The sequence below is a fragment of the Anopheles stephensi genome, chromosome 3 (genome assembly GCF_013141755.1).
Source record: "Anopheles stephensi strain Indian chromosome 3, UCI_ANSTEP_V1.0, whole genome shotgun sequence".
NCBI lineage: Eukaryota > Metazoa > Arthropoda > Insecta > Diptera > Culicidae > Anopheles > Anopheles stephensi.
Window position 1 is genome coordinate 942,249 of NC_050203.1, and position 17,630 is coordinate 959,878.

At 48.6% G+C, this 17,630-nt stretch overlaps 3 protein-coding genes across 14 annotated transcripts in view; 1 reads left to right on the forward strand and 2 right to left on the reverse strand.

The window, feature by feature from the left end:
- LOC118512048 (CLIP-associating protein) overlaps positions 1–11,725 on the forward strand; it is a 98,773-nt gene extending 87,048 nt beyond the window's left edge. For 3 of the 11 annotated variants that reach the window (XM_036055884.1, XM_036055883.1, XM_036055882.1), the window contains 19 exons: positions 174–1,501; positions 1,580–1,767; positions 2,315–2,365; positions 3,013–3,234; positions 3,907–4,032; positions 4,393–4,413; positions 5,778–5,909; positions 6,159–6,604; positions 6,705–7,135; positions 7,218–7,461; positions 7,534–7,621; positions 7,923–8,015; positions 8,206–8,488; positions 8,567–8,766; positions 8,852–8,993; positions 9,082–9,256; positions 9,341–9,547; positions 9,610–9,734; positions 9,813–11,725. In XM_036055884.1, the coding sequence (XP_035911777.1) occupies positions 174–1,501; positions 1,580–1,767; positions 2,315–2,365; positions 3,013–3,234; positions 3,907–4,032; positions 4,393–4,413; positions 5,778–5,909; positions 6,159–6,604; positions 6,705–7,135; positions 7,218–7,461; positions 7,534–7,621; positions 7,923–8,015; positions 8,206–8,488; positions 8,567–8,766; positions 8,852–8,993; positions 9,082–9,256; positions 9,341–9,547; positions 9,610–9,734; positions 9,813–9,900 (4,590 nt within the window). In that variant the 3' untranslated portion in view covers positions 9,901–11,725. The remainder of the gene's footprint in view (positions 1–173; positions 1,502–1,579; positions 1,768–2,314; positions 2,366–3,012; positions 3,235–3,906; positions 4,033–4,392; positions 4,414–5,777; positions 5,910–6,158; positions 6,605–6,704; positions 7,136–7,217; positions 7,462–7,533; positions 7,622–7,922; positions 8,016–8,205; positions 8,489–8,566; positions 8,767–8,851; positions 8,994–9,081; positions 9,257–9,340; positions 9,548–9,609; positions 9,735–9,812) is intronic. The other 8 variants (XM_036055887.1, XM_036055885.1, XM_036055886.1 and 5 more) reach the window with 8 other exon arrangements.
- On the reverse strand, positions 10,272–16,250 carry LOC118512071 (angiotensin-converting enzyme-like). The gene is given in 5 exon segments (XM_036055958.1): positions 10,272–14,282; positions 14,284–14,761; positions 14,820–15,002; positions 15,094–15,181; positions 15,472–16,250. Coding segments are annotated over 5 exon segments (2,412 nt in total). The 5' UTR covers positions 15,890–16,250; the 3' UTR covers positions 10,272–13,037.
- Positions 16,251–16,751: 501 nt separating this feature from the next.
- On the reverse strand, positions 16,752–17,482 carry LOC118512119 (cytochrome c oxidase subunit 7C, mitochondrial-like). Of its 2 annotated transcripts, none has more exons than XM_036056097.1 (3): positions 17,378–17,482; positions 17,184–17,283; positions 16,752–17,029 (listed from the first exon to the last, which is right to left on the reverse strand). In XM_036056097.1, the coding sequence occupies exons 2-3, from the start codon at positions 17,268–17,270 to the stop codon at positions 16,913–16,915; spliced, it is 204 nt and encodes a 67-aa protein (XP_035911990.1). In that variant the 5' UTR covers positions 17,271–17,283; positions 17,378–17,482; the 3' UTR covers positions 16,752–16,912. The 2 variants fall into 2 exon arrangements, with proteins under 2 accessions (XP_035911990.1, XP_035911989.1); XM_036056096.1 differs by having other exon boundaries at positions 17,353–17,477.
- Between the last annotated feature and the right edge of the window lie 148 nt (positions 17,483–17,630).

Below are 17,630 nucleotides of genomic sequence, written 5' to 3' on the forward strand. Positions count from 1 at the left end.
GTTATTAATTGACTGTATCTGAGGGAGGTGGTGCATGTGGAAAATCCCCTAGAATTCATCCAAATAAGGGAACTTCTGGAGCCCTGTTGAGTTCCACATGAAGTTTAGCGTTAAACTTCATTAAATCAAGATTGATAATGGTGTCATCGTGTCCTCTCTACTCTCGATTACAGATTGCACAGCGCGCCCTGGAAGCGTTTACAGAGCTGATCGTGCGCCTCGGACAAGACTTTAACGCGTACACCTCCACCATCCTGCCGCATGTGATTGACCGGCTCGGTGACAGTCGCGATACGGTACGGGAGAAGGCACAGCTGCTCCTGCACAAGCTAATGGAGTGCCGGGTGGTGGTTCCGCAGTCGCTGCTCGACAAGCTGAGCATCTGCTTCAAGCACAAGAACGCCAAGGTGCGCGAAGAGTTCCTGCAGACGATCGTCAGCACGCTCAACGAGTACGGCACACAGTCACTGTCGGTGAAGACGTACATCCAGCCGATCGTTAGCCTGCTCGGTGACCCAGCACCCACAGTCCGCGATGCCGCCATTCAGACGCTGGTCGAGATATATAAGCACGTCGGCGAAAAGTTGCGCGTCGATCTGAAGAAGCGTGACGTACCGCCAACGAAGGCGGCCATACTCGAGCAGAAGTTTGACGAGACGCGGAACGATGGGTTGCTGTTACCGTCCGCACTGCAGGCAGCCACCGGTGGTGGTGGTGGTGGTCACGACGAGCTGGACCGGTCCGCGGTCGTCGAGCGGCCGACGCGGTTAGTGAAGCGCACACCGTCAGCGGCCACGCCACGGAAGCCGCTTTTCGAGACGCAGACGGCCGGTTCGGGTGATCTGCTGCTAGCGGCGGGCGCTGTGTCGCACGAGGTGTTCGAGGCGTCGTTCGAGAACGTGCCGCAGCTGACGGTCTTCTCCCAGCGCGATATGGACGAGCACGTGAAGTCGATCAACACGCTGATCGGCGACAAGAGCGTGGACTGGGAGAAGCGGGTGGACGCGCTTAAAAAGATCCGCTCGCTGCTGATGATCAATGTGCAGGGTTCGCCGGCATTCACCCAGCAGCTGAAGGACCTGTCGATCGCGTTCCTCGACATCCTGAAGGAGCTGCGGTCGCAGGTGATCCGCGAGGCGTGCATTACGCTCGCGTACATGAGCAAAGTGTTGCGCAGCCGGCTGGACCAGTTCACCATCTACATACTGCAGGAGCTGATCAACCTGATCCAGAACTCGGCCAAAGTAATCTCGTCCGCGGGCACGGTTGCGCTGAAGTACGTGATACGCTACACGCACGCACCGAAGATCATACCGATCTTGACGCAGAATCTCATGCTCTCGAAATCGAAAGACATCCGCAGCACGCTTTGCGAGATGCTCAGCTTGCTGTTTGACGAGTGGCCTACAAAGGCGCTGGAAAAGCATAGCAGCTTGTTGCGGGAAGCACTCCGCAAGGGGATGACCGACGCGGACAACGATGCTCGGCGGCACAGTCGATGGTAATGGAATGGCAATCAGCACAACCGTTTCTGCCTGCCTGACATCTGCTAACATTCACACCCGTTCCCTCTTTGCAGTGCATTCTGGAGCTTTCGGCGTCACTTCCCTGATCTGGCAGACAACCTGTACGGTTCGTTGGACATTTCTACCCAGCGCACACTCGAGCGCGAACGGGACAATCTCGGAACAAACGGTACCAACTCAATGAGTGTTAGTCTACGTGGCAGCAACAGTAGCTTGAATTCTGTCTCTGGTGGGGTGATAAGTATGTGTTAAATGTTACTTCTAGCTATCCATTATCAAACACCCTGATTCCACCGATCCTTCCGCCAAAACCGTTGCTCCCACACGGCTGGTTCGCCCCCATCCCATGGACACAGCTCACCTTTGCGACACACCCGCTCCTCTGGGGCAATCAATTGATTGGTGAATTATTCCCGCCACATCACACAATTGGTGTTCAACTCGTTGCAAGGACTGCGGATTTAGTTGTGTTTACGTTTAGTTTGCAATCGATGGCACAGCTTGGTGACTGCGTTTGTAACGTTCGCTCTGTCCAGTTCAAAAATCATTCCCACCCACCCCACCCACGAATGGATTAACCAAACCCCAATGCACCTCACCGGTGTCCGATCGTTTAATGCGCAACAATTCATCTCTGCCGTTTTTGTTTTCTTTCACATATGCTCTCCTTCACGATGCAACACTCGTTCTTCACATCATCGCCAATGGCAAATATCACGTGCGATCCAATCATTGTCTCGCCAAACTCAAATCAAATCCAAACTCCCCATTCTAATGCCCCCATAAAGAACGAAGACAATCGTCCGGGTTGCGAAGTCCCGCGACCGCACAACCGCCAGGTAATTCAAGCAGCAGGTTCAGGCCGTTCTACACTGCACCTAGAATGTATCCTACTCTCGATCCGCTCGAGTGCGGCAAGTCCTGCTTTGTAGAAGCTGTTTAATTTTTCCCAAAGTTTCCTGGTGTTTGCTTCCATCTGTTTCGCTGCAAAATCGCATTATCTGTTCTCTATGCTACTCTATCTGCACCATATAATTGGTTTATGTTCTTGATTAGCTTTGTTTAAATCTGTACTGTTTAGTTGAACCTGACTTCCGTACTTTCCCTATAGCACTGCGTACGAATTTTCTTTTCCGGATTTCGGATGCACTTTCAATTTACGATTTTAGTTCATTTCCAAAATATCTTTTTCTTGCCCTTTTGTTGCTTTCACAACTAATTTCACTATCTGGTCCCGCTCTAGTAGGGAACTTGCTGCTCACCAATAGTTTTGGGAGTGTTGTACCGACAACACACATTATCATTCAAAACATGTATCGTAACGGCATTTGTCTTTTCTCTTTCTCGCTGTCTATCTTCTGCTGCCTTCTCTGATCTCGTCTCATCTTACCTTCTTTCCATCCGTGCAACTGCGCGCACTCTAACAATTGCAACAAACGAATCAACCCTTCAAAATTGCTACAAATCATTGGCCAACGCCACACAGTAAGCGCCACGAGCGTCAGCACGGAAAATCTCACCACAGTCCCAGGATCCGCAGCATCATCATCGGCCGGCTCGACACGGCTGCAGCGGGCACCATCGCTCCCGAGAACGCTCAATCGCAACCGGAGCGGCATTCCCGTGGCGACGACTGCCCGGGACGCGAACGCCGCGAACCAACAGACGGCGCAACAGTCGCAACAGCCGCCACCATTGGCTGCCCGAGGTTGTACCAAGTTGAAACGATCGCGTGACGTTGATACTGTTGATGTTTGTGGCCTTCTTCCTTTGTGGTCTTAATTTTGGCGCGGATTCGAATGCGTTGTTTGAAGATTTTGTTTTTTTTTTTCATCGTTTCCGGTTTCGATTGTTGTACAGAAACAGTTGCAAAAAATTGTCCGTTCCGTTTGTGTTGTGTCTCTCTGTATTATGATTTGATTGTATTAAAAACCAATTCCTGTGTTCTGGCGGTTTCTTGCGTGCGTCGATCTTTTGTTGTCAGTTGCGGCGTTTTGTAAATACTATCCTTCATTTACTCAGTTACTAACATCCGCTTTCTTTCCCTTTCCGGTGATTATGTTTCTTCATTACCTTTCTATGATCATGCTGTGTATTTGTGTTTGAGTTTCTATTTCTGTGTGAGTGTCTCTTGCGCTGCCGCATGGTCTTAAGGAATGGGTTTTAGAGTGGACACTTGATCATTGCTCATTACTCAACGCTGCTCATCTTCTTTTCTTTCAATCCTGGCCCCACTATCTGCCATTGTGTTTGTGTGTGTGTGTGTGCGCGCTGCTGTTGTGATGCTGTGCCCGCCCGGCCGCCCACCTGCCTGCCCGCCCGCCGCTCATAACTAATTCTCCCGCTACACACGCCCGACCGAACGCGTACCGAACAACAGCGGGAGCTGCCGGTGGTTTTAGGAGTGTGTCCGCCGTCGATACGGCCGCTGCCCAGCGTGCCCGAGCCAGAGCACAGTACTCTACCCTGGCCCGGCTGAAAGTGACCTCCGGAACGGCGTCTCTGCGTAAGTGCGAAACCTGAGAATTGCGTTTTCTACCCAAAGAAAAGCGAACTACGATTTGTTTTTAAATAGTTATCCAGATGCTTTTCAGTTTAGATTTGATATTTGCCTTCAACTTGCTCTCCCCCCGACGACTAACATTGCCCTTTTTATTTCGCATTTGTACTGCCAACCCGTTTTCCTTGACGCTTCGAACGCTGATCTGACCCGATCGGAACCTCAACTGACATGCATGCGAATGCGTAAACTGTACGGTGTGTGTGTGTGCGTGATTTATTGACGTGAAAACTAATATCTGAAACTTCCGGCCGACTGTATCTTTGGCCACGATATGATATGGTGTGGTATGGTTGCATTCACTAGAGGGACATTACGCGCAACAAGGTAAGTTAGCTCGGCGGATAGAAGCATTTGGTAATTAGATTTAGAACGATTTAATTGGCGCAGCATTAAACTGGCATCAGGATTTTGGTTCTGTTTTGCATGTATTTTTCCGCATGGTGTGAAACTAAAAGATTGGTTTTATTGTTTTTTAAAATTAATACTCACAGTCATTACAGCTGAAATTGCCTTGATTTTGGTGACGATAAGTAGTAGACCTTCCTATCAAACTATTCTCGTTTGAGACTACTGGGTGGAAAAGCCCTCTGGAAAAAAGCTTCGGCTAAGGAGTAGAATAGGCTCACAAGTTTTACGGGGTGCATGTATTTAGGGCATAAAAGTAATATTTGAATTAACCTTTGCGGGCGGTCTGGTGGCTGAGGCGATAACGGCGCCGGTCTTTACACGGCAGGGCCGAAGTTCAAATCCTATCTAGACCGCCTCCCCGTACGCAGGGCTGACTACTTTGCTATGGGTGAAAACCAAGTCACAGAAAGCCAGGAATGGCAGGCCGAGACCTCTCGAGGTTCTAGTGCCAAGGAAGAAGAAGAATAAATTAACCTTTAATTTAGTTAATATTATTATTATAAATATTAAAAGTTATTGTAAGTTGTCATGAAAGTTTGTTAAAGTATTCACTAGACATTTTGTCAGTTTTCATTTACTTTTTTAATTGCTTTATATAAGTTCAATTGTAATTTCAGCCATTACTGATCCATATTTGTATCATTTTTGATTGTAATAAATGAATAAATTTGGTATTTAAGCATATTTTTACTACATACTTTATAAACTTGCGTAAATGGTACAAAAACTGGAGAATGAATCAATTAAAAATAGTTAATTATTCTTAATTTTATCTAAAAATGTGTGGAAAATTATAAAATATCTTTAACTACATTTTACCACGCCAGATGTAAATTAAATCATTTTGTCCTATCTCATCATGTTTTCATTCTACTGTGCATTACTACGAAAACTTGCGTGCGAGTGTGTTCCATGCAGCTTGTGAGCCTATTCTACTTCTTATTCTTCTTTGGGCAGTACAAACTAGGATTGCCATATCTGGTTTCTTTGGATTCTTCACTTGAGTGCTTTACTAGCGCCATGCCATTTAAGAGGGAACGAGTATTACCTCCCTATTATCGTCACCTTAAGCAAGAGGTTAAAACACCCGTTTGCCGTTTGCCGACCATGAATTGGCATGAATGAAGTGAAGCATTCGGCTGATTAAAGAAAAGCATTAACACTCACCGCGGACACAGTGTTGTATCTTTCCATTCTGTCTACACAACAGTACGATTTTCACCCGCTCATAACACTTACGTGTGCCTCGTTTGTTTCTCGTTGTTGGTTTATTTCTTCAGCACGTGCTAAAAAGACACCGTCATCAGCATCCGCCACCTCATACTCCGCCAGCAACAACACGGCCACGCCACAGCAACCTCCTACACCGGAGCGCAAGATCCGATCGAGGGCAGGAGTGTCACAGTCACAGCGTAATTATCACCTCACAACAACAAACTCCCCTTTCTGTACCATACCCCCCATTGGTCGGTGTCGTCGCTCCACGTACTTCACCTGCTGTGCGCGGATTGTCGTCCGCGGCGGGTGGGTGGTGGAACGTGGTGTAAAATTAGCACCAACCATTTCCCTACCCAAAAACTTGATTCGATGAAGCCTCCGCTGGTGTTAAACAAAGCTCATTTGTAATGTATTTGTTTCTGTCCTCTAATAACCATTTGCAGCAACATCCAGAAGCACTTCGCCGTCGAGTAAGCTGCGTGACATGTATAGCGGCGTGACATCCATCTATCGACAAACGGGAACGGTGCCGAAAAAGGCACAGTCGGGCATTCCGCGTTCGCTGGCAAACTCTCGCGAAACTAGCCCGACAAGATCGCACACACAGTTCGGTTCGTTGCGCCGTCCCGCCTATGGCACCGGTAGCCCGCGCCGACCACCGCTGAATCCCGGTCGGCCAGTGCTGGCGCAGAAAATCTTGCAGCAAAGCCGTGAGGCGGAGAACGCTCTGGCAGATGCATTATCGCCGGGCGACGAGCATGATATGCCGTGTGCCGATTTCGCTAGGTTGGCTTTGCATCGGAAAATTTCACGCGACGAATCGGACGAAAGTGAAGCGTCTTCGGTGTGTTCCGAGCGTAGCTACGACAGTTACCGGCGGGGCAATGATGTAAGTGCATAGTGTCAGCTCTTTTACGGGCTCTCTTGGCTGTCTCGCTGACTTGATCCGTTCAACTTGACTTTTTTTTTCCTGGCATCTCTTCCAACAGTCCTTCTCGTGGAACGGTTCGCGGACACGGTTAGACAGCTCACGGCAAATGATCGACGATATCGATACGATCATCCATTTTTGTGCCTCATCGCACTGGTCCGAGCGCAAGGACGGATTGATCAACTTGACGCAATACCTCAGCGAAGGCAAGCTGCTGACGCCCCAGCAGCTCCAGTGCGTGCTCGACCTGTTCCGCAAGATGTTCATGGATCCGCACATCAAGGTGTACGCCCTGTTTCTGGACACGGTCAATGAGCTGATCCTGTCGCATGCGGCCGATCTGCAGGACTGGCTGTTCATACTGCTAACGCGGCTGTTCAACAAACTCGGTACGGACCTGCTCGGTTCGATGCATGGCAAGATCTGGAAAACGCTTCAGCTAATCTACGAGTACTTCCCTGCCGAACTGCAGCTCCAATGTGTCTTTCGGTACGTACTCGCCAATCGGTTGTTTGCTCCGGCTCGCAACGGCTCGGCTTCGGCTTCTAACGTGCTCGCTCTTCCGTTGCAGAATATTAGTTGACAATGCGCAAACGCCGAACGTAAAGACCCGCCAGGCAACGCTGAAATTTCTTTCCCAGCTAGCAGGGAACTACTGCACGGCGTCCCAGTTTGTGGTGCATCCGCAGAACCAGCAGGTGGTGAACCATGCGATCCAGAAGATCATTCAGACGTCGCTCGATCAGAAAAGCATCGAGCTTAAGTCGCAGGCACGCATGTGCATCGTGGCCCTCTACAACTGCAATCCATCACAGGTGAGGAAGCGTAGTCGGATTCGAATAGTTGGGCGGTGATTGGTAACATAATTCTCTCTTAACCCTTCACAGATGACAATGACTCTAGCCAATCTTCCAAAACAGTTTCAAGACACGGCTAAAGCCTACATTCAACAGAACATGAGAAGGAGCAATTCAGGTAGGGGGTCTCAAGCCATACGTCCTAACAAGGTCCTAACGTAACTAGCTGTTTTAGAGTTTCGCCTGGAATGAGATGAATTAATTAACGAATCCAATTTTAGACCGTTAAACGTCACTACTTCAAGACGACCCACATTCACCTTCCCTTGTTATTCCTGCTAGTCGAATTCTAGTGCTAAAACGCTCCCCCCATCCAGTCGACGAGAAACGATTAAATTGATGAAATGATTATTTTTTTCTTCTGTATCATCCTCTCGCTTTCCCGCTCTGTGCGCACCCTCGTTTTTTGCTTTCTATAGGAAACGATAGTCCATCATCTCCACTGTCGTCTTCGAGCCCCAAACCATTGCTTAGTCCTCAGCAGGGGCCGTATAGTTTACAGAACATCGCTAGTAAGTTACTCGTGTAGTTCTCACCTAGCCAATAATGCGCCCCCTTTCCCCTCCCCCCGTGTACTCCATCTCGTTTGTACTCACCTTGTCTGTTTCCCGTGACTGTGTGTGTTGTGTGTTCCGGGGAATGGGCTGTGAATGCTTTCCGTAATTCGGCTAATCGCTCTCTCTCGCGCACCTTACTCGCCAGGCCCGCGTTCACGGCAAGCATCGGTGGAAGCGACGGCGGCGGAATCGATGAACACGGAGGAGGTGTACAAGAACCTGCGCAAGACGACAGCGGAAATACAAAACTATAGCTTCGAGAGCAAGCTGGATCGTGATACGAACAGTAAGGATTCCGGCATTAGTCAGATGGGCGAAACGCACATGATGCAGTCGATGACCGTGCTGGACGGTGTGGTTGGCCACGGTGGTATGTACGGGTTGGCGTCGAACGGAATGAACGGCCATATAGGAGGAGGCATGGGAGGGTAAGTCCACATGGCTGTATGCGTGTGTGTGGAAGTACGCGGAACGTTAACACGTGCTCTTGCAATTGCTCTCAACAGACTGGAAAAGGATGATTCATGCAATGGATCGAAAACACAGTCAGCAACGACCACTGAGTCCAACACACCGGAAAACACCGTACGGCTGGACAGTATGGATCTGGCTCACAAGACGATAGCACAACAGCAGCAACAGATGCACTCACAGTCGAGCCGTCTCAGCTACAGCGTTGCCGAGAACGGCGAACTCGTGCTGGACAGTAAGTGACGAGCAGAACCGGCAACGACGGTCCAAGTTCAATTGACCCGCAAAATGGTAATCTTCTGTCGGCTTTTGTTTTGCAGAAGGCGTGAAGGAGAACGATGTGATTAAAGCTGCGATTGTGCTAACACTCCAGTCGGCGCCGGAAACCACCAAGCAGGTGCTAGAGAATCTGCAAGTTTGCATCAAGCATGGGTCCTGTGAGCTACCCATTAAGAATTTCAAGTAAGCTAAGCGGCCCTTTTCGGTGCCGGTTCCCGGTACCGCTGCTCGGCAGGGAAATGCTCATCCCGTTTGTCTTGTCTCCCGCCAGAGCCATCATGAAGATGTTGCTGCATTTGATGGAATCGCAGAATAACGATGTGCTGATTGCCTCGCTGCACACGCTCGGCCGTATCGTACGCAGCACGGAGATGAAGGCTTGCTGGAGCAATTTTCTCGAGCTGATTCTATTGAAGATAATAGACTGTTATAAAATTAGCAAAGAGGTACTGTATGCAAGGTGTGAGTGAGTGTGGGGTTTCTTTTCTAAATTCCCATTCCCTGTCCGTTTTCCGCCGTTTTCCGCACAGGTGTCACGCGAAATTGACATAATAGTGTTGAAGATAGCGGGCGTGCTACCGCTGGACATTTCCGTCAACATACTGAACCCGGTGATTGCGACCGGCGAATTCCCGGCGAATCTGTGCGCGCTGAAGATACTTACCGAGCTGACGCAGAAGCAGGGCACGGATCTGACCGATAATCACCTAGATTGTATAATGCCAAATGTAGCTAGGGTAAGTGTGCGCCTTTCGGTTTATTCTGGTCCCACAACTGTAAAACGATCAATCTCTTCCAGCTCGCCGACGATAATCAATCGATGGTACGGAAAGCGGCAGTGTTCTGTATCGTGAAGCTCTATATTGTGATGGGCGAAGAGAAAGTGAAACCAAAATTCTCCTTACTGAACGCGAGTAAGATAAGGTAAGAAGTCCTGGTCCTGTTCGACGGTTCGATTTATGATGCATTCGTTCGTTTCGCTCGTCCTTTCTCTGCTTGCAGATTATTAAATGTGTACATTGCGAAGTCGATGGGCAGCGGCAGTAGTAGCAGTAGTAAGGGCGGACCGTCAACGACAGCCATGTCATGATCCAAAAACGCCAAGTGATTATTATTCAAAGGACGCAAATTTGCTAAACTGCTCTGTAAATTTCGTAGAAGCATCTCCGCTATTCAAGAGTGAAGCACCTGCCTACCTACACACGATCTTACCTGCGAGCACCACACTGAGACAACACTTTCCAAAAATGTGCTTTTTCTTGTGCTCCCGGCAAATCGGAACCGGAAACACACCCCATCAAGACCTGGAGAGGCGGAGAAGCTTGGGTTGACAGGAGCAAAGAGAGCTAGAGAGAGAGCGAGTGCGAAGGTAGTAGTAGAATGTGTCGAACAGTTTTGTATGTGTGCGTGTGTGTGTGTACGGTGTTAGTGCGTATGTGAGTGGGTGTGTGTGTGTGTGCGTCGTGTAGTCGCTATCCCTTGTCCCATTGTGCTGTGGGTGAAAGGCTCTGACTCTGCTGTGAATTGATGAAAACACCCCCCCGTAGCATTCCTTCCTCACGGCGGTCCCGTGCCGTTTAATACGAGAGGAGCACAGGATGGTAACAGACAGGTCCTTCTATCTTTCTATCCCCCTTTTTTGTTGAAGATAGTTTAACCACCCTAACTAACCCTAGCGAACGATCATGGATGGACTTACATGAAACGAAGACAGGTTTTGTTGTCTTATTGCCCCGTTCGCACAAGCTATTACTGCGTGTGTCTGTGTGTGTCTGGGAAGCGTGAACAACTGGCCAAAACGGAGAACCGAACGGACGGTTTTCTTTAGTATTTATGAGCAAAGTTTTGCGTAACGATAGGACGAAAGGAAATCTGTAATCGTGCTTTATAATCTAACGCTACCGTTTTATTGTAAATTTGAAGACGATCATGTGAGTGCTTCGCATTGAATGGTGTCTGTGTCGATGGCTTATTTGTTCCAGTCTGAGCTTGAATTGACTTCCAGGCGGCAGTTGATTATGGCCATCGAAAGACTATATGCAGACAATGAATGACGAATAGATTTAGTGTGTGGCAGGCTTTCGGTAATGAACGGTAAACTTCTAAATATAGCTAAATTTATGTCTCGGAACGTACACACACACAGACAAAAAGAAAATAAAAATTAGAAGCAGCGAAAAGGAAATATCTCACACACGTTTTGATATCATTCCAGATGTGCCCAGTCGAAGAAGGGATGATTATGAGGGGTAAACGCTTTTGCAGAGGAAATGTAACAAAAAGCTTTCCGCACACTTGCACAGTGCTTTGTCCCGGAGTTGGTATTTTTGGTCGGGATGGTTTTGTTCACGTCCCTTTCTAACTTTAAATGAATGGGACATGAGACGTAACACGCGCATAGAACCGGTTAGAACAAAGCAAGCTTAAGCGATAAGCAAGCGAATAAATAATTATGTTATATGTTTTGTCCGATAAGGAAGCAGAAGCAGAAAAGTGAAAAACACACACACACATATTACAAGAGAGAGAGAAAGACTACCTCTACTCGGGATGTCTAGTCGCGTAAACGTTAAGGGAAAGCAACAACGGCATATAATAATAATATTTGGTAGTAAGCGTTTGTGCTCCTTTGTTCTTCGCCCGGTGGTCATGTAAAAATGTAACAAATAAACCACACTCACACCCATACACACACACACACTGACACGCAACCGACAACATTCAGAAAGCGAAGATAAAGTTGAGCAAATGAGGTAGGAGAACGATAAGAGGAGCAGCGGAGCAAAACCGTGCAAACGGGAAAGGAGCGAAACGAAGCGAAGGAGGAGACGGCGAAGCGGAAGGATTAAACGGCCGGACGAAGTTTAACCATAATCGATTAAACCCTTTACTAATAAAAAGAAGACAAGACGAAACGTTCATAGAGGAAAGCCTGCTGCTTGTGTGGGGGTAAGGACAAGTTTTTCTTTCCTTCTTCTCGTTTTATGTGTTTTTTCGGGGTTTTTCTTTAATGTTGTTTTGTAGTTCTTTGGAGAATTATTTTATTTGCATAAGTGTGGTATCTTTAAGCCCGTTTTTCGTTTTAGTTTTCACAGTCCTGCCTGCCGCTTTATCGTTCGTGTGCTCTTATGGTATGGTAAGTGTGCAATAGTTTTTCTCCTTCTTCCTTATATTTTCCATTTACTTTGTTTCACTTTAGTTGTTTTTTGTTCTGCGAAACCTTGCGTATTTTATACATTTTTCACATAGTTCCAAGTGTTTTTTTGTTGCTGTTTCCTTTCACCTCTCCTAATGCTATCGTTACTTTAAAAGAGTTGGACTTACTGTATTAAATATAAGATAGCAAAGAAGAAAAAAGTACGCTTAATCAGATGCTTCTGGTGGAGTCAGCTTTCCGAAGATTAATTGAAAGTCTTGCAAATATTAAAACTTTCTTTACGTACAACAAAAGTTTCACCAAAAAAGAAAAATTAGTGTGGAAAATAGGGACAATATGTGGCATACAAAGCGTGGAAAAATGTTATTTAAATCGACGGCCAATGCGTGTAAAGGTGTTTGTGCCGATCCGCTCCGGTATATTATAATACTCGTTGCTCTGCTGCGGTAGGCTGTATTACTGTTTCCTCAAGTTTGCTAACCCTTTTCTTCGACAAACCGATTGTTACTCATTAGTTTAGCCAGTTTAGCCGTTTTATAACTTAAGCGTTTAAGCAAAACGTTTCGAAATCCAAATTCGGCGCTGTTTAATGTGAGTGTGTTCCGCTACTGCCGTTACCGAGAGAGTACTTATAACTTTTTTGGCGAATGACCATTTCAAATGCGAGTGAGGAAAAGAGGCAGCCATTTTACCATTTGCTTGCTGTGTGTCTGTGTGTGTGTTAGTGCGTCATGGCAGCATTCCCAGCACCAGCTGCTTGATCAGCGCACCCCAAGCGCGGGAGTGCGTGTGTGTTAAGAAGTAATATGAGAACTGAGTTCGATGAAGGTTAGCAATGCCGAAGGATGTGAATGAAGCATTCGGTGCATCGTGTTGCACCCGGAAGGAGATACAAATTAAACTATTTTTGTTAACCAAAACATAACAATACGCACTCACGTACAAAATGGTGGAGGATTTACGGGGGAAAGGAAACCAAACGAGAAGGTAAAGAATAAATAATGGTTCCCACTTGTCAACCAGTTCCCCAATACCAGTGCCGTGATATGATTTCCAGCTTTCTCCCGTGTTTAGTGTTCCCAGCCCACGACAAGCTGATGGCGCTCGATGAAACGATCCAAGAACTCGCTCAGAGGTTGATAGTACCTGAGCAAACTCTTGCCCGACAGCTCCACGTCTCCGGTAAGCTCCTCCAGTACTTCGGTCCAGTGCACCGATCCGCCTCGTGCTAGCGACTTCCGCAGCAACTTGCCCGCCTTCTTCGAACCGTACAGATCGCACCGATGCAGTGGCATCGGGATTTCGTTCGCCGGATTGCTAACCGTCCCGTAGAGAGCACCGCGACACAATCCCTCGTAGATCTGGTAGCTTAGAAAGCTGGCCAAAAAGTAGCGCACGAACGGTGTATTATCCGACAGGTGGTAAACGGAGGCAGGATCGAAGAGCGGATGGCGCGCTCGCACCGCAGACGGCGGTCGTATTCCTTGCTGTCGTTGGAGCAGGAACCAAAAGTAGCTATTTGCATCCTGCCCATACTCAACGCTTCCATCGAAAATGTCCCACCGGTACTGGTCCATAAGATACTCGAAGGGAATGGTAGGAATCTTGGCCAGCGCCATCCTCAGCAGAAACGCATAGTCGAAGGAGTTGAGCGTAGAATTGGCCCATGGCGCCATTTTCTCCGGTGCCATATGCTTCGAATCGAGCAAACCAAGCCGGACGAGATGTTGAGGTGTTACGGCGCCAAGGTACATGGCATCGCCGAACGCTTCCTGGAATGCGGCCGTCGTGCCGTCGCTGAAGATGGTAGGTTGTTTGGACGCTTCCATGTAGTACACAATGTGGCCCATCTCATGCACGGTGACGTAAAAGTCCTGCGCCGGAGCTTCCGACCGTGGGCACACGATCATTCGAAAGTCGGATGAACCGTCGGCGAACATGTTAGCGGCGGTACCGTGACACTTGCCGCCGGCAGCTCCCTTACCGATGACGCTGTGCTTCCAGAACTCGTCCGTCATGCGTGAAAGTCCGAGGGATGCGTACAGATCTTCGGCACGCCGCACAAGATCCAACGAGGTCCAGTTAGTGTCTGCGAATGCTCGATCTATATCTACACAGTGGGGGATAATGTCACGAGCATATCCCATCCAGCTGTGACTCCACATGCCGCCGAGCAGATGTGCCGGAATAAGTCCATCGCTATCGATCGACGAGGTCTCCTTCGGGTGCTTCGCTCGCACAAAACGGCGTACAACGGCGTGCAGTTTCTGGTAGAACGGTTTCACCTCGTGCCATAAACGATCGACCAGGAATTCGGAGCTCGGGAATCTCCAACTCTTCGCGCCAACATTCACCCGCATCGCGATGGTTCGCTCCCCGCATGCAGCCACTGTTCATGAGCTCAATCAGTCGTCCGTACGGTTGTCGCATCGGCGGTCCCACCGCCATGCGCCAGGATTCCCATGCCCAGCGAAGAACGGTTTCGTTGGGGAAGCGACCCCGGCAAACGCGTTCCATCCCTTCCGAGAGCATCAGACGCTCCAGATCGGGCTCCCCGGAGAAGCACTGCAGTTGCTTGGGCAATTTGGTCGGTGTACTGGAGATGAGTTCCTGCGAAGCTGGCGCCACGAAGCTGAGATCCAAGTGCCCCGTACTGAGACCGGGATATCGCACGAACGTATTGCTCCAAAGAAGCGTCCCATCATCCGACGAGCTTGCGCCACAGTTTGCGGGAATACACACTTCCGACTCGGTGTAGATACGCTGGATGAAGGAAAACAGCTGGGCCATTTCACTGGAAGGAAGAGACGGTAGTCGGTTCGTTGGTCTGCGTAAATAGTAAACGGCCGTACCTGAGCTCCTCCGGGGTATTGCGTGGTCCTCGACACAGCAAATAGTACGCTCGATCGTACGGCCATCCGTACTGCCGGTAGAGGGCGCCCTCGTCGCACGTGTCCTGCAGCCAGGCCGCCTTTCGCTGAGCTAATTGCACCATGCTCTCGAGCGTGAACTCCACACGGGATTGATGCTGTGTGCTGTCGGCGAATGCAAGAGAACAGGCAAGCAATTCATCACCGCTGTACCGCATCGAACATGTGGACACTAAACAGCAAACTACTACCGCACCTTAAATCCCAACCGTACTGGGCTGCCTCACGGTTGAGTGCATGTAACTCCGCGTTCATACGTTCGAACCATGCTCTGGCGTCCGTTGCTGCGTGCACGTGAAGCACCAGGCGTCCCCATTTGTTGTGCGGAGTTGGGTGGGATAAAACCGAAAGGCGCGTCAAAATCAAGCACACACAGCATTAATCCTGCAATTAACACACCGTCCGCAGGCAATTTGCCACTGTCGACATTTTTACACGGATCAAGTTGTGCTAAATGAGCTGCTTATCACACCGTCACAGGCCGCCGAAATGTCGATTATATGACCACCATAAAACGCGTGGCTTATGTTTTCCGCGTATTGCGTGTACTAATTAAATTGCTCCGGGTACGTACCATTTTCCGGGGACGCTGAGCTAACTGGCGGTAACTGGGGCAGTACGAGGAGTGCGGTTAAAATTGGCAGCAAACACAGGAACGCTGCGCTGGAACCGGTCGTGCTTGGTCGTGCGGGACTCATCGTTGTTGTGTGCGGTGAACCACCAACGCTGCTAGCAACACATCGACTGAACCCGCGGCGCAGTGAATAGCGCTTATTTATACTCCTACACGTCCTCGCCGAAATCGCCGACCTCGATGACCGCATGCACAGCACCGGACGGACGGGGACCACCCACCGTTGGCGCGAAGGCAATCGCCGCTCGTCGCCCGGAAGAGCGGGCAGTAGTAGTCGGTCTCGAGCTGCGTTGATTTCCCTAGAGCGCAAGGATACTCGCTTCGGTCCGGCCAGAGCGTGTGCGATAAGGATCGGCATCTATCCCTTCTCTCTTTCTCTCCATTTCGTTCGGTTCGTCCTTTTAAAACCACGAGTGGTACGGCCATGTGTTTTGATGTCCGATAGAATGTTGACGACAACAGTTGAACTGTAGCTGGACGAGAACGGTTACAAAAAATGTGTCCTTATCCCGGTTCAGCATTCCGAAGAAGCGGTGCAAACGATAATAATCGCCGCAAGAAAGCTTACGCTTCTAATCCCTAACCGTTCGCTGGGTGCGGATGCAGTGGGATGGAAAAAAAATAACAGGCTAGAATGTTTTTTGCATGCCCGAGGCGCAATACCACGGTGTATTCGGACAGAGTAGTAACACAATTAGGTGGAGAAAACAGTCGTGAGCAAATGGATTGTCCATGGAGGATCTTCTTCCAACGAACATTTTTAAATCTGAATATCCTTCTTGCTAATTTTCATAAATTAGATTCGGAGGCCTTTATTGAAAGCTCTTGTTGCGATCAAATGCCTACAAAGTGTTTTCGTGGAAAACTCCCCACGATACGGGATATACCACCCATCTCCCCCCCCCCTCCGCTCCCGTCTGCCTTCATGAAGCAACCACCACCACCCACATATGAACCTCAACAGAGCAAAGGTAGCCGACATTTGCACAGCGATAAGCTAAAATGAAAACTGATGTAACTCCATTTGTACGGATTTATCTTTGATTGATAATTTATTGGTATCCCTTGCGCGTCGGCGCTTATGTCATCGAGTGTGGACGAGTTGTTCTTCCGCTCGCAAAGGGCCCAGTCTTCCCAAGCTTACCGCCGTGTTCGGGGAAAGTGAAATCTACAAGTCCGGTAACTCACGTGCAAACAACACATAGAAGATAAACCGCTTGTGCTTGTGTGTGTGTTTTTTTTATAGCGCACCAGATTTGGATGATTTTATTATTGCGTTACTTCATCCTTTGCGGAATAACATATCGTTCGAACTCACTAACAGATGAAGAGAGGGCCAGATTGTGTGTGGCCCTCATATCAAAACTCGACCGGATACTTCTTACTTCTTCAACAGCTGATGTCTGAGGATGAAGAAGGGGGCACCCAGTCCGGAGCCGAAGAACACGATGAACATCGCGGTCAGCTTGTACCGGTTGGTTAGGCTGAACGGAAGGTTCTATTGGAGTGGAAATAGAACAAACTGCATTAGTGGATTGTACTGAGCAACACAATTGCACAATTCGATCAAGCAAACATTGGCAACATTCCCCATTATGTAATGAAAGCGGGATTTGTTGCCTTCGACGGTACACAGAAGAGGGATTGCTTACCTCGCCAGGGATTCCTCCGTGCGAGTGAGAGTACCGGACCAGGTTGGTCATACCGGTGCGGGTAACGTTAGCGGCGCGGGCGAACATCTTCGGCGTGTTTCTGTCGAGAGTAGTTTTGTGGGTTAGTGCCGATCAGCGAGCAAAGGCGTTTTATTTTGCCGTAACAAACCTCTGGGATAATTTTTCACGATTACCTGAGCTGACAGCAAAGAATGACAGAGACAAGTGAGTCTGTCAAATTAGTTGCGAATCGTCAAATGTGTTGCACTGTGGGATTTCGTGAGCTAGCACAATGGACAACATTAAAGTACGGTGGAAGTTTTCAGATTATTTTAGCGAAGACGCTTTGCAATAGTGTTAGTTGTGATATGCGAATAGAAATTTAATTATTTTTGACTGCTTAAATCGATCAGACATTTCTTTTAACAAATATAGGATCAAAAGTTA

Coding starts and splice junctions, on each gene's coding strand:
- LOC118512119 (XM_036056097.1), bottom strand. CDS start 17,270: ATGTTCGCCCGCGCCGCTAACGTTACCCGCACCGGTATGACCAACCTG. Junction 17,030..17,183: donor ACGGAGGAATCCCTGGCGAG/GTAAGCAATCCC, acceptor CCACTCCAATAG/AACCTTCCGTTCAGCCTAAC.